Source organism: Hippocampus guttulatus, chromosome 17, assembly GCF_054856545.1.
Source record: "Hippocampus guttulatus isolate MCC_2025c chromosome 17, RoL_Hgut_1.0, whole genome shotgun sequence".
Taxonomy (NCBI): Eukaryota; Metazoa; Chordata; class Actinopteri; order Syngnathiformes; family Syngnathidae; genus Hippocampus; species Hippocampus guttulatus.
Genome location: NC_141277.1, coordinates 4,238,096 through 4,250,000, shown reverse-complemented (window position 1 = coordinate 4,250,000; position 11,905 = coordinate 4,238,096). Strand labels below are relative to the sequence as shown.

General features: G+C 44.8%; 2 protein-coding genes across 7 annotated transcripts in view; both read left to right on the top strand.

Moving 5' to 3' along the window:
- kcnn2 (potassium calcium-activated channel subfamily N member 2) overlaps positions 1–6,527 on the top strand; it is a 23,159-nt gene extending 16,632 nt beyond the window's left edge. For 3 of the 6 annotated variants that reach the window (XM_086134927.1, XM_086134925.1, XM_086134928.1), the window contains 2 exons: positions 2,464–2,533; positions 3,586–6,527. In XM_086134927.1, the coding sequence (XP_085991053.1) occupies positions 2,464–2,533; positions 3,586–3,861 (346 nt within the window). In that variant the 3' untranslated portion in view covers positions 3,862–6,527. The remainder of the gene's footprint in view (positions 1–2,463; positions 2,534–3,585) is intronic. The other 3 variants (XM_086134924.1, XR_015103494.1, XR_015103493.1) reach the window with 3 other exon arrangements.
- A 486-nt stretch (positions 6,528–7,013) lies between these two features.
- drg1 (developmentally regulated GTP binding protein 1) lies at positions 7,014–11,509 on the top strand. Its single transcript, XM_086134929.1, has 9 exons — positions 7,014–7,201; positions 8,236–8,359; positions 8,524–8,699; positions 8,792–8,861; positions 9,226–9,395; positions 9,695–9,825; positions 10,234–10,401; positions 10,508–10,630; positions 11,132–11,509. Exons 1-9 carry the CDS (start codon positions 7,163–7,165, stop codon positions 11,229–11,231), a joined length of 1,101 nt encoding a protein of 366 aa, XP_085991055.1. The 5' UTR covers positions 7,014–7,162; the 3' UTR covers positions 11,232–11,509.
- The last annotated feature ends 396 nt before the right edge of the window (positions 11,510–11,905 follow it).

The window sequence follows — 11,905 nt, the reverse complement described above, 5'->3', positions numbered from 1 at the left end:
AAACTGATTATTTTTGCCATCTGAATATATGTCTTGATGATGTTGCAATAATTCATTTGTCTACTTCATGTTTCTCTTTTTTTTTTTTCCTGTTTGTCGTCCACACTCAATGCAATAGAGCTCGAAAGTAAGTGTTCGCCTCACATTTGGATCCAGACCTGTTGTGTGCATGCTTAACGAGAGCTTGTCCTCGAACCCGATAGTATGACCAAAAACAATGACACCGCCTCATTCGATAAGTGAAATTCATGCCACGCTTTGGGGCTTCTTTTTTTTTTTCGATCGCACATTTGGTGTTGCAGTCAAACTGCTTTTTTTTTTTTTTTTCTTCAGATGCTCGTCCAGTGAATTTCAATTATCGGTGAGGGATGGTGCCTTTTCCATTTCTGCATGGGTGTGATGACAATTTGATCTTTAATCAGAAAGCCACTGATTAAACTCCAATCAACTGTGCTTTCATGTACCAAAGGATGACGACTCGAGCTCTACGGCTAGCTAGTGCCACATCTTTTCCACGACATCTCCTGGGTTTTCGTTGAACAGCTTTGTCAGCCGGATCAGGGCTCAGGGGTCATCTTTCGGTGTGTGCAACCATTGTTTGGCCTGCTCCTACATTTGCAGCCTACATTTCCTCGATTTCTTTGTCGGATGACATACTCGCAACGACGATCGCGGCAGCTGTCATTCATTTGCCTCTCTGGAATTTTAAGTTTGAAACCTTGGGGCTCTTTGAATAGTGCGTTAACTCTTTCATTCACCAATAATGATAACCTGTAACGAAGCGTGTTACACCTGGTGTTGGTCATTTTAGCAAGAGGTAGCTTGCGCCGCTGTGGGCGTGAACACAGCCGATTTGACTCGCCACCAATCAAAGCGGCTCGTCTCGCTTGCATGAAAAACCGGATACGCCGACGTTTCCGCATGTCCAAAATGGTGTTGAAAATCTTAATTGTACGATCTCATAGCCATTCGACTTTGGAGGTTTCATTGTATCGATTCCTTTAGAGGCGCCGTCCCTCCCTGTTCCCAAGGTTAATGTGGGAGTCAAGGCGAGAGCAACGTCAGTGCAGTGCCTCCGTGTGCCTTTTACTCGCGAGATATGTGAGGAGGAACCTGACCCCAGAGGAAGGTCAGGCCAAAGCCAGCCACCCATCATTTGCGCGGCCCAGTGACACACGCCGTAAAACTGTCAGTTAAGATAAAAATATGACTCTTGTGGCGCAAATGTCCACGTCGTCCTTTTATCCGCCAGACAAAATAATGAAGAGGGGCTACGCTAAAAGCTGAAATAAATAAATAACAGCACGGCACTAACCGGGACTGACACGCCGCGGCTTGGCGTTGCCGCCACAATGTCGCAAAGGATAGCAGGCAGATTTAGAGAGGCCGTTCCGGTGCACCGGCGCATTGACTGAAGTGACCGGACGCACCGGGAATAAAAGGCAAGGCGAGGAGGACTCCGCACGCTTACCCCCCCCCCCCCCCCGCCCCCCACACACACACACAATTTTCACGCTATTGGTCATCCCACGAGTCAGTCGAATCAGCTGCCGTCCGATTTGTGTAACAGAGGATGCATGTCAACGTTACATATTGTCTGCTACACGTTTGATTTATCGTGAGACCTTTCGCTTCCATATGGGGTGTTTTGGTGTCGGGGCTTTTTTTTTTTAATTGCCACCTTTGGCGCCCTCTGCTGGTCGTGTGTGTCAATCTCCAATTTGAACAGGCGAATAAACATCAGCTCATTTAGTTCCCTTGTAGTTGTTTACAGAACTGACTGATCCCATGAGTGCATTAAATTCATCTTTTGGTTTATTTATGGAGCATTTTTCCCCCCCAAAAGCACACGTGGTCAAAACGAAACGGCTTGTTGTGTAAGGTCACTGAAAGGACAACAGCGAATTAAGATAAGATAAGAAAACCTTTATTAGTCTCGCTATGGAGAAATTCCCGATTCACAGCAAAGTTATGAAAGGAAGAAGTAGAACAACAAAATTATACAGGTCAGGTGACTTAAAAGTTAAAGTTCTGCCATTAGGAATACGCGTTTGGGTGAAGTCATAGAATTACAATATAACACGTAGCAAAAATTACTTATTTTTTCTCCGAACATTGGTATGATTTGTTTTGGGAACGCATATTGAAATGAAGTCAAATATCAGATCCATTTTGAGTCCACTGCATAGCTGTGCTCTCATTTTGCATTCATGAAGTGACAAGCCATACAGTAGCGCTCCTTCCCACTTGCATGCAGCGCCAACCAAACACGGTGACCCCTGCATTCTCTCTCTCTCTCTCTCACTCTGTACCTCTCCACACACACATACACACACACACATCCTTATGCATGTCCCGGGACCGTGCTGCGTGCGTATGCCCTTGTGTGTGCACAAAAGCTAATCCCGCCCCACTACTAATGGCAGCGTTCATTCACTGGCCTGTGGATGGTCTTGTGTTCAGATTGAGAAGTGTTAAAATGGAGCAACGCAAGCTGAATGACCAAGCAAACTCGCTAGTGGACCTTGCCAAGGTAAGCCACATGGACTGTAACGGTTCTCTGCCGCATTGCCCATGAGGGAAGACTCGGCTTCTCTGCCTATGTGTGCGCGTGATTGTTGTTGTGACGCCTCAATGAAAGTCTACAGGTGTCAAATGAACAGACAGGCGTTTCACGATCGCGGTTGTCTGTACTCACCTTCTTGTCTTTTCTTCCACCATATGTTTTGACAATACAGCCCCCTTGTGTGTGTGTGGGGGTGGGGGGGGGGGGGGGGGGGTTCTACGAAGGAAGAAAAAAAAGTTTCTCTCCAGTTGCGCTAAACAGAAACTTTAAGGCAAGAACCGGGCGGTGGGCCAACCTGACACAGCAGAGCCAGTAACTTGGGAGAAAGACTTTCTGTGTTCAGATGATTCACACGTATATACGCGCGCACGCGCGTAGATAGCAAAAGAGGGGAGAGTGTTTGACATTCAAAAGAACGCTGCAGTCAAACTGGATCAGGGCCAGCGTGTCATGAAAAGTAATATTTGGCGATGGATCACGCTATATAAAAATAAAAAGCTGCAAGATGGCTTTTATTGCACACAGCAGCTGGTTGCTGGCCCCTTTGTAGTAAGTGTGCGTCGCCGCAAGAGGGCAGTGTAGATGCAAGCGGCCCCTCGCGGTACCATATGCATCGCCTCACTTTATGAGCTTCGCTTTATATAGGACTTTTCCGCCCCTATTTTTTATTTTCAAAAGAACTCATTCACTTGTGTCTCCAGAGGAGTGTTTCCCAACCTTTGTTGAGCTAAGACAGATCCTGTATTCTGCATTAGAAGAAAAAAAAAAGTCGGTCTTTCTTTCCGGCTCCTTGCTACCATTCTTTGTCCTCCTCCCGCGAAGTGCTTTCTCTTGTCAGCAGTGAAGTGCTCATTCTTTGCTTGTTTGTTTTTTCAATGCATATTCTTATTTCCCTTCCTTTTCTGAAATCCGTGTTCCGCCAGCTGCCTTGAAGTCTCGTTCATAAAGCGCAAAGCGAGTGAGGAACGGGAAAAGCAGCGCGTGAGGCTCATGCTGTGTTTTCCTCTGCCTTGTCCCAGACTCAGAACATCATGTATGACATGGTGTCGGACTTGAACGAGCGGGGAGAGGACATGGAGAAGAGGATCGCCTTGCTGGAGACCAAGCTCGAGACTCTGCTGAGCAACCTGCAGGCTCTGCCCGCGCTCATCAGCCAGGTGATCAGCCAGCAGCACAGGGACTTCCTGGAGGTGCAGCTGCAGCCTTACGACAAACACAGCCCCGAACGCTCGCAGTTGGCGGCGCGGCGGCGCTCGGCCTCCGCGGCGCCGCCCACCTCCTCCGAGAGCAGCTAGGGTCCCAAGGGAAAGCCTCCATTCAAGACTTTTGCCATCATATGGCCAAGTTGCATTAATCTTAAAGCCTTATGGCTTCAATAAGTATTATCCCAATTCTGATGACAGAATCCAATCGTAGTGGATACATGCAGTTTTTTTCTTTTTTTTTAATGTTTTGCTTTCTATTACCTCAGTGTTGGCATGGCGCTTCCCTCAGTCGAGGCCTGTCATCAAGTGGGAAACTACTGCACTAAAATAGTGCTTCTCGCTGGAAAATGATATTGGGCGGGAAAGTTTGAGCCGGACTGTCACCGAAGTTACAGCGGGAGGCAAATCCAAGCAAGCGTCATCTTTTACGTACGGCATCGACATCAGTGGGCCTGTAGAACGGAGGCGTGCAGAAGTGGAGTCATACCCAGAGCCAACTCCTCGATTGTATCTGCCCACCAAAGTCTTAAGTCTTAAATATAAGGCCGAGTACAGAGAACTCCTGCAAATTCGCAGATCGGCACTCTCTAATGAACCTACCGGTATTCACGGTTGGTTTGAGGCAATGTATCTTCCGTTATCTGCCGAAAAACTCACCTATTTGCTGTTTTTTTGTTTTGTAATACTCAGGCCAAAGCAAGTATTTGTGGGGGTTCACTGTACTGAGAACGACATATGTCAAAAGAGATGAAATATACAGGTACGTTGTCCAATTTTAACCAAATATCTTGTTTCTTTTCTCGCAACTCTGAACTACTTCTGACACGTCTTCCCTCACCAGTAATAAATTATTTTTCCGCGGCGCGTAAAGCCAGGTTGGCCAGTCACTCCTGTGACAGCGAAGACCTGAGACTTGAGTTTTTTTGATTCATTTCGGTCTTGAAAAATGACCTTTCACAATTTGTTAGTGGTGTATTCATCTGCAACCGGGCGCGTAGTCGATCAACTTGTTAGTCTCTCAACACGATGGAGATCTTAAGAACATCCAATGCTGTAATTTGGGCTGTGTGGTTTCCTTCATGATTCCTTCAGTGAATCGAGTGTATTTGGTGCATATAGCAGTACATGGATATTCACCGAACTTTATACAATCGACAATACAGCATAGGCACAGAAAATGGTGGAATTAATATGACTTCACACGCAGCCCCAATTACACCAGGAGCATAATTAACCACACTGGGGCGTTTTATTGTGATCATGTTCGGATGGGGTGCGGCACGCAATAACACAATCCACGCAATAATAAGATTCTCTGACGACGTTTCCAGAAATACAGAATGGAAACCGAGGGGAGCGCGTTCCAAGTGATGACAAGCAAATAAGCAAAAGAGCGCCACGGTGGCTGACGCCCAACGCGACCCCGAGCCGTGTTGCAGATGGATGAACCGTATTTCATTTCCTTCCTTCCTTTGTATGATCAAATTATTTCACGCCGATTCCCACTGATGGTTTTGGTGCATTTATCTTGCACTTTCTTGATATCTATCCATGAATATGAGCATGTTCCCACGTAAATATTTGATCAAATATCACTGAACCACCGAGTAAAAGCGAAGCGGTTGCTATTCATTGAGATAACTTTTGGGGTAAAAAGTACTGATCTGGATGCACAAAAATGAGTTTTGGGAAGAAGGTAGAAGTGTGCAAATTAAAGTGAGTTTTCACATACTGATTTTTAATACGCAAAGTGAGGTACACGCATATGGACAATCGGAGCAAATTGACGCATTTCTCCACCGGTGTGATCAAAGTCCGTAATGGCCCGATTCACAGATAAATGACAGGACTATCCTGTCGTGTGTGTTGTGTTAAGGGTGATTCCCCCCCCCCCCCCCTTATCTGATCAGACAACGGTCAGGGTGGAAAAATGTATGCATGGCAAATCACATCCTGATTGTGACGTGAAGCGTAACATTAGTGACAACTGACAACTGGGCCTTTGCAGACTTTGATCGAAAGAGAGGAAGAAATTCACAAACGTGGTCCTGTTATTAGTGCACATGTACAGCAGTCGTTCGTCAAAATCCTCCCGCCAAAGTGAATGCATTTGTCTCTGACTGCACAAAATTTTATTAATCAATGCACTTCATTCATGACTGATGTTTGGTGATTCTAATGAAAGAAGATTTTGAGTGATGGCAAGGGTGGATGAATGGAAACAAAGTCCCCCTGAAGCCCCCTACCCCGCCCCGTTTTTGTTACACGAGCTAAAGTTACATATCTATACAGTACAGATGTCACAAACTCGGTAATAATGAATCTTGTCTTGTCTTGCTGTGTTTCACTTCCACGTCCTCCTCCTTCTTCCTTCGTGTGCTCCTCACGCTCAGCTAGACGACAGGTGATGCAGAAGTAACTTGCTGAATACCGTATCTACCTTATAGAAAAGTACTATTTTTGTATATTTTGATGAGGACAAGCACAGCTACTACAGTGTAATGAACAGCAACAGGGATCTGGGCACAAACAGATTCAGCATACCAAGCATGTGGTGTTAGACTCATCAGAATGGAGTACATACATATTTATTGAGTATGAAATGTGAAATCTGCGAGGTTCTTTACAGAATGTAATTATGGACCTGTTTTTGTTTTTCCAATGACATCGTCATTCAAATTGCATTTATTTTTACAGGAAATGGTTTCGCTGAGGTGTATTCAAGAGCAGAAATGATAAACGTGGCTGATAACCAATTTTGGTTTGCGTTTGATTTCAATTCACACAACGCAACACATTATTATCACATCTGCTAATGCCATGACAGCTGTCGGGAGAGGAAATATATGACTTATAAGACAAATCTGAATGTATATTACAGAAATAGGTGTATTTTTGTATGCACTCATTCAATAGAGTCAATAATAGTGTAGTGGTACTCTTGCTTGGCTTCTTTGCTGGCAGCGTGGATTCAGTTCCCTTTCAGTGCCAGTGTGAATGGCGGTCGATTCTGAATGCTTGGACAGGAATAAAACCCTGGACCTCTTCACTGTGATGCTAATCAGTCGACCACCGTTGGCGCCCGTTTCAATTTTTTTCTTTAATAATATTTTTTTTTCCGGCCCTTAGACTAAATATGTATCGTGATTTGACTTATTGGTTGTAGTATCACATTAAAACGAAATATATGGTCATCCTGCGAGTCAAAACGCAGGTCTGAAAACGGACAGTCTCTGTAATTCTCGCGAGATTTTGCGCCAGGAAGTGCACGCTGACACCGGCGTGGTAGCAAAGCGCTAGTCGCACACCTTTTTAAAGTGTAGTCGCGTTCGCTTGTCATTTCTCCGACGTTTATCGTGAACACGGGACTGTGACACAAACGTCGGTCATCATGAGCATACTCGCCAAAATAGCAGAGATTGAAAATGAGGTAATCGTGGAAGGAAACGTGGCACTCGCGGAATCAACAGAGTCCCGTTGTAGCTAACGGCTAGCTTGGAATGCTAGCAGAATTTAGCCGCGCTCACACAGATGTTCCGTATGTTTCATGACGTCGCTCTTTAACGACAGCCTTTTGTCTTTTCCCTCTGCCTGTTAACGTTAATCGTTAAGTTTTAGCGTTATCTTTCATTTTAATGTATTCTACCTGTCAATTGTTTGCTCAATGCTGCACCGTTAGCGGGATCTGCTACTTTGGTTGAATACTCCAAATAACAACAAATAGAGCTTTTAACAAACATACCTTCTACTCAACTCAAGTTGTTCGTACATTGGCAATGAGTTCTACGGCGGTTACGAACCGAGTCATACTGCGGATAGCAAATATCTTACCAGTAATTGCCCTTCCTCCACCAAGTTTCAACATTTCCTGTCAATGCCACGAGATGGTGGCAAAGCAATTATGTTCCGATTTGACGGGGTACGGCCTATCTAGACGAAGCTCCTGCCTTCACTTCATCGTAGTTTACTGACACCAAGGTGCCCCCCAAATAATTATATACAACGCAGTAGTAAAATCATGAAATCAGTATTATAGTAATGTAGGACAAACACATCGAGGCTGCAAATAGAAACCAATCAAATGGAAAACAGCATGGCGTCCCGCATTGCGATCTAACTAATCTCGTCAGAAAAAGAAAAAATCCAAGACTGGTGTTCCAAAATGTAAATCTCAAACTGTAAGCTTTCCCCTTCAATGTGGGCCAGACCAGTAGAACATTAGCATACAATTCAACGCAAATAGACATAATGACATAAATAACAATACAATAAAAAAAATAACACCATGTAAAATAATGTGTGATTCTAAGATATTGTTTATTCAAAGACGACAATTTAAGACCAGCAATTTAAGTCTTTTCTGGAAATTTATATTAATGCTAATCTTATGCTTGTTCCACTGTTGTCAGGCATTAGAGACCTCACGGCGGCTGGCGCTTCTATTCTTGCTATGCTTTGTTGTAGATGGCCAGGACGCAGCGGAACAAGGCCACCGCTCACCACTTGGGCCTGCTCAAAGCACGTCTGGCCAAACTAAGGCGGGAGCTCATCACGCCAAAGGGAGGCAGCGGTGGCGGCACGGGAGAAGGTAACGAGTATGGAATTGATATGGCGTTTAATCACATATGACTGAAGTAGGGACAGGATTTTAAAAAAAAAAAACATTAAATGGATCCAATTCAACATAGTTGACAACATTTAGAATATCCACGTGGTCACTCTCACTTTCTGATGTTATGTCTCTATTTTCAGGTTTTGACGTCGCCAAAACTGGCGACGCCCGCGTTGGCTTTGTGGGTTTTCCCTCAGTGGGGAAGTCGACATTGCTGAGCAACCTGGCGGGGGTCTACTCTGAGGTCGCCGCCTACGAGTTCACCACTCTCACGACGGTACCGGGAGTCATTCGCTACAAAGGGGCCAAAATCCAGGTACATGAAAAGACAAATAAAACTGTTGAGCAGCTGTGGACAGTTTTCAATGGGTGATTTTATTTTGAGTTTGTCGCTCTGTTACCTGAAAGCTTCTGGATCTCCCTGGAATCATTGAAGGGGCCAAAGATGGCAAAGGCAGAGGCAGACAAGTTATTGCAGGTAACACCAAAACACCAACTTGTTCGCACAGCGTGTCAGATAAATGATGAGACATTATGGCAGTGTATTTTATTAATATGAATTGTTTTAGTTTTTAGTTTGCTTGCAGGTATAGCCGCCCGGGTGGTTTGTGTTAACTATCGTTCGCTTGCAGCTCCTAGATGAGTTCAGATGCCGTTCTAGTAGTCTACTCACGTGACAATCCGTAAGACCACACGAGACAAGATGGCCATTCGTTGCAACTGCTGCAGTCTGGCATCTTTTTTTTTCTTTCCGGTTGATAGTTCAAACACCATCAGCGGTACAAGTTAAGCTTGATGCGTACGCTTTCCTGCATCACTGTTTCCCCCACTCTCTGCACCAGTGGCTCGAACTTGCAACCTCATCCTGATCGTGCTCGACGTGCTGAAGCCTCTCTTGCACAAGAGGCTAATAGAACACGAGCTGGAGGGCTTTGGCATCCGATTGAACAAGCAGCCGCCCAACATCGGCTTCAAGAAGAAGGACAAAGGCGGCATCAACTTTACCGCCACTGTAAGTGTCCACTTCGGTGTATTTATCAATCTCGCTCTCGAGTGGACATTTAAATTGATCTTGCATGTCGACAGCTTCTTAGAACAATGCCCTAAATCATTCTTCTCTGTTCATATCTACATGAACTGAAATCATTAACATAATCTAGTTAGAATTTCGTTCAGGTTTTTGTGATTTTTGAAAGAAAGAAAAAAAAGAGGTATTATGGGCCATAATTTTCAGAGAGTGATGATGAATAGCATTTTCTTCTATGCAGCACGGTACAGTGTGTGCGTGTGTGTGCGTGCTCTGCTCTCCAGTGTGCGCAAAGCGAGCTCGACGGCGACACGGTGAAGACCATCCTGTCCGAGTACAAGATCCACAATGCCGACATCACCCTCCGCAGCGATGCCACGGCGGATGACCTCATCGACGTGGTGGAGGGAAATCGGTGAGACGGACGGCTTGCCGCCGCCGGCTTTCTTTTGCCGTTCCCTTGTGGGGCGTGGCCACTCGGCAGATGTCTCGCTTCATTGACGGTGGCCGTGCGCGTTGGACATTGTCCTAAAGGGATTCAGGTCTAATCTTTTATAAGAGGGTGGAGAACACACGGTCCACCATAGGCCATTCTGCAATTATATGTATAGTTATCATGTGTGGGTTAAGAATTTTATTATTATTTTGATTTTATTTTATTTTTTTACAAATTGTGAACATCTTTGTGGTTGAAATGTTTTTTTAGATCCAATCACAAGACCAAAAGGCCAGGCAAAAATGTGTGTTTAGTTTTTTTGGACACAATTCTGATCAGTCATCAGTATGCTCGGCCCAGAGTGACGGTTGTCTGCGCTCCCAACAGCGTCTACATCCCTTGCATTTACGTGCTGAACAAAATTGACCAGATCTCCATCGAGGAGCTCGACGTCATCTACAAGGTGCCGCACTGCGTGCCCATTTCGGCCCACCACCGCTGGAATTTCGATGACCTGCTGGAGAAAATGTGGGACTACCTCAAGCTCGTGCGGATGTAAGTCTGCGCCAGAAGACTGCGGATCGTGTATAGATGTAATTTTTTTTTCACATCGTTTCATCTTGCCTGACCTGAGATGTGATGATGTGTTGACTTGGCGCAGCTACACCAAACCCAAAGGCCAGCTCCCCGATTACACGTCTCCCGTCGTCCTGCCCGACCAACACACTGCTGTGGAGGACTTCTGCTTGAAGATTCACAAGAACCTCATCAAGGAATTAAAATAGTGAGTTTTGGAGCACTCCATTGTCTTTTTATCAGTGCTGTTTGAGGTTTTGGTGAAATTAGGATTTTCGTGCATCGTTAGCAAGATTTAGTCTAATTGTCTCTTTTCATCCTATTTATAAAAAAAAAAAAGGTATCAAAGCTCTATGTGAAATATAGGCATGATCTAGTAACCACTAACCAGGAATCACCGTCCTCTAAAAGAGTTCATTTAACCAGTTAGAGCCGCCGGCCACTTTATGCGCAGATACTGCAGAGACATATTAACTGCGAGCGTTTTGGATCGGGGGTCCGTCTCCAAATGGGAGCGCCGGGGTCGTCCATCAGTCAATACATGAGTGCTGCCGAGCATTAGCGACCCTCCGGGGAGGCGGCGGAGGCCAAGCGGTGTCGCAGCACATTAGAAGAGAGTCTTTTGTGCCACTGAGGGCTGTCGTTTGCTGTCGTTTACTTCTTGTATCCCTCCCACGTGATTCATTTGTTGCGATCAACTTCTTTCCAGCGCGCTCGTGTGGGGATCGTCTGTCAAACACAACCCTCAAAAGGTGGGCAAGGACCACGTGATGGAAGACGAGGATGTTATCCAGTTGGTGAAGAAGTAATACAGGGAAGAAGAGAATATATATATATATATAATGGAAAAAAATCTGTGTGGCATCAAGTGCATGGCTCCAGTATCACAAAGGCAGACACAATCCAGCTTCTGTGTCATATGCGTGTCACTATTGTCTTATTTTAAAATGGATGACATGGATGTACATGTCACATGGAGACACTTAAACACCATGATTAGTTCATATTGAATATTGGTTCATGCTTGCATTGAAATGGAAACAAAATATCAAACAATTAAAAAAAAAAGTCACAACTTCGAAAGAAATTGACTCTTATTTCTTCAACCACATCTACCTAGCACGCCTATTTTTCAAACCCTACCTACCTACCCAGCTACCCACCCATTGATAATAAAAAGTCTATACACGTCTTTCCAATTTCCAGAATTTTAGAATGAAATATTTTACCATTTATTGTGACCAATATCCTGCCCAATGTAATTGTAACAAAAATTGAGACGGTAAGTAAATATAACTGACATCGTGTGCACCTCATAACTGCGGATGTGCCTGTGGTCAGAATGAACCAATTAACATTAAACTCGGGTTAAATAGAAGTCAGCACACAACCTCCGCCCAAAAGTGCCTTGGTTTAACCCCAAATAAAGTTCTGGTGTTCTAGTAGGCTTTCCCTGACATGTTTTGCTAAGATTTTTTTGCTA

Coding starts and splice junctions, on each gene's coding strand:
- drg1 (XM_086134929.1), top strand. CDS start 7,163: ATGAGCATACTCGCCAAAATAGCAGAGATTGAAAATGAG. Junction 9,396..9,694: donor GCATCAACTTTACCGCCACT/GTAAGTGTCCAC, acceptor TCTGCTCTCCAG/TGTGCGCAAAGCGAGCTCGA. Junction 10,631..11,131: donor CTCATCAAGGAATTAAAATA/GTGAGTTTTGGA, acceptor ACTTCTTTCCAG/CGCGCTCGTGTGGGGATCGT.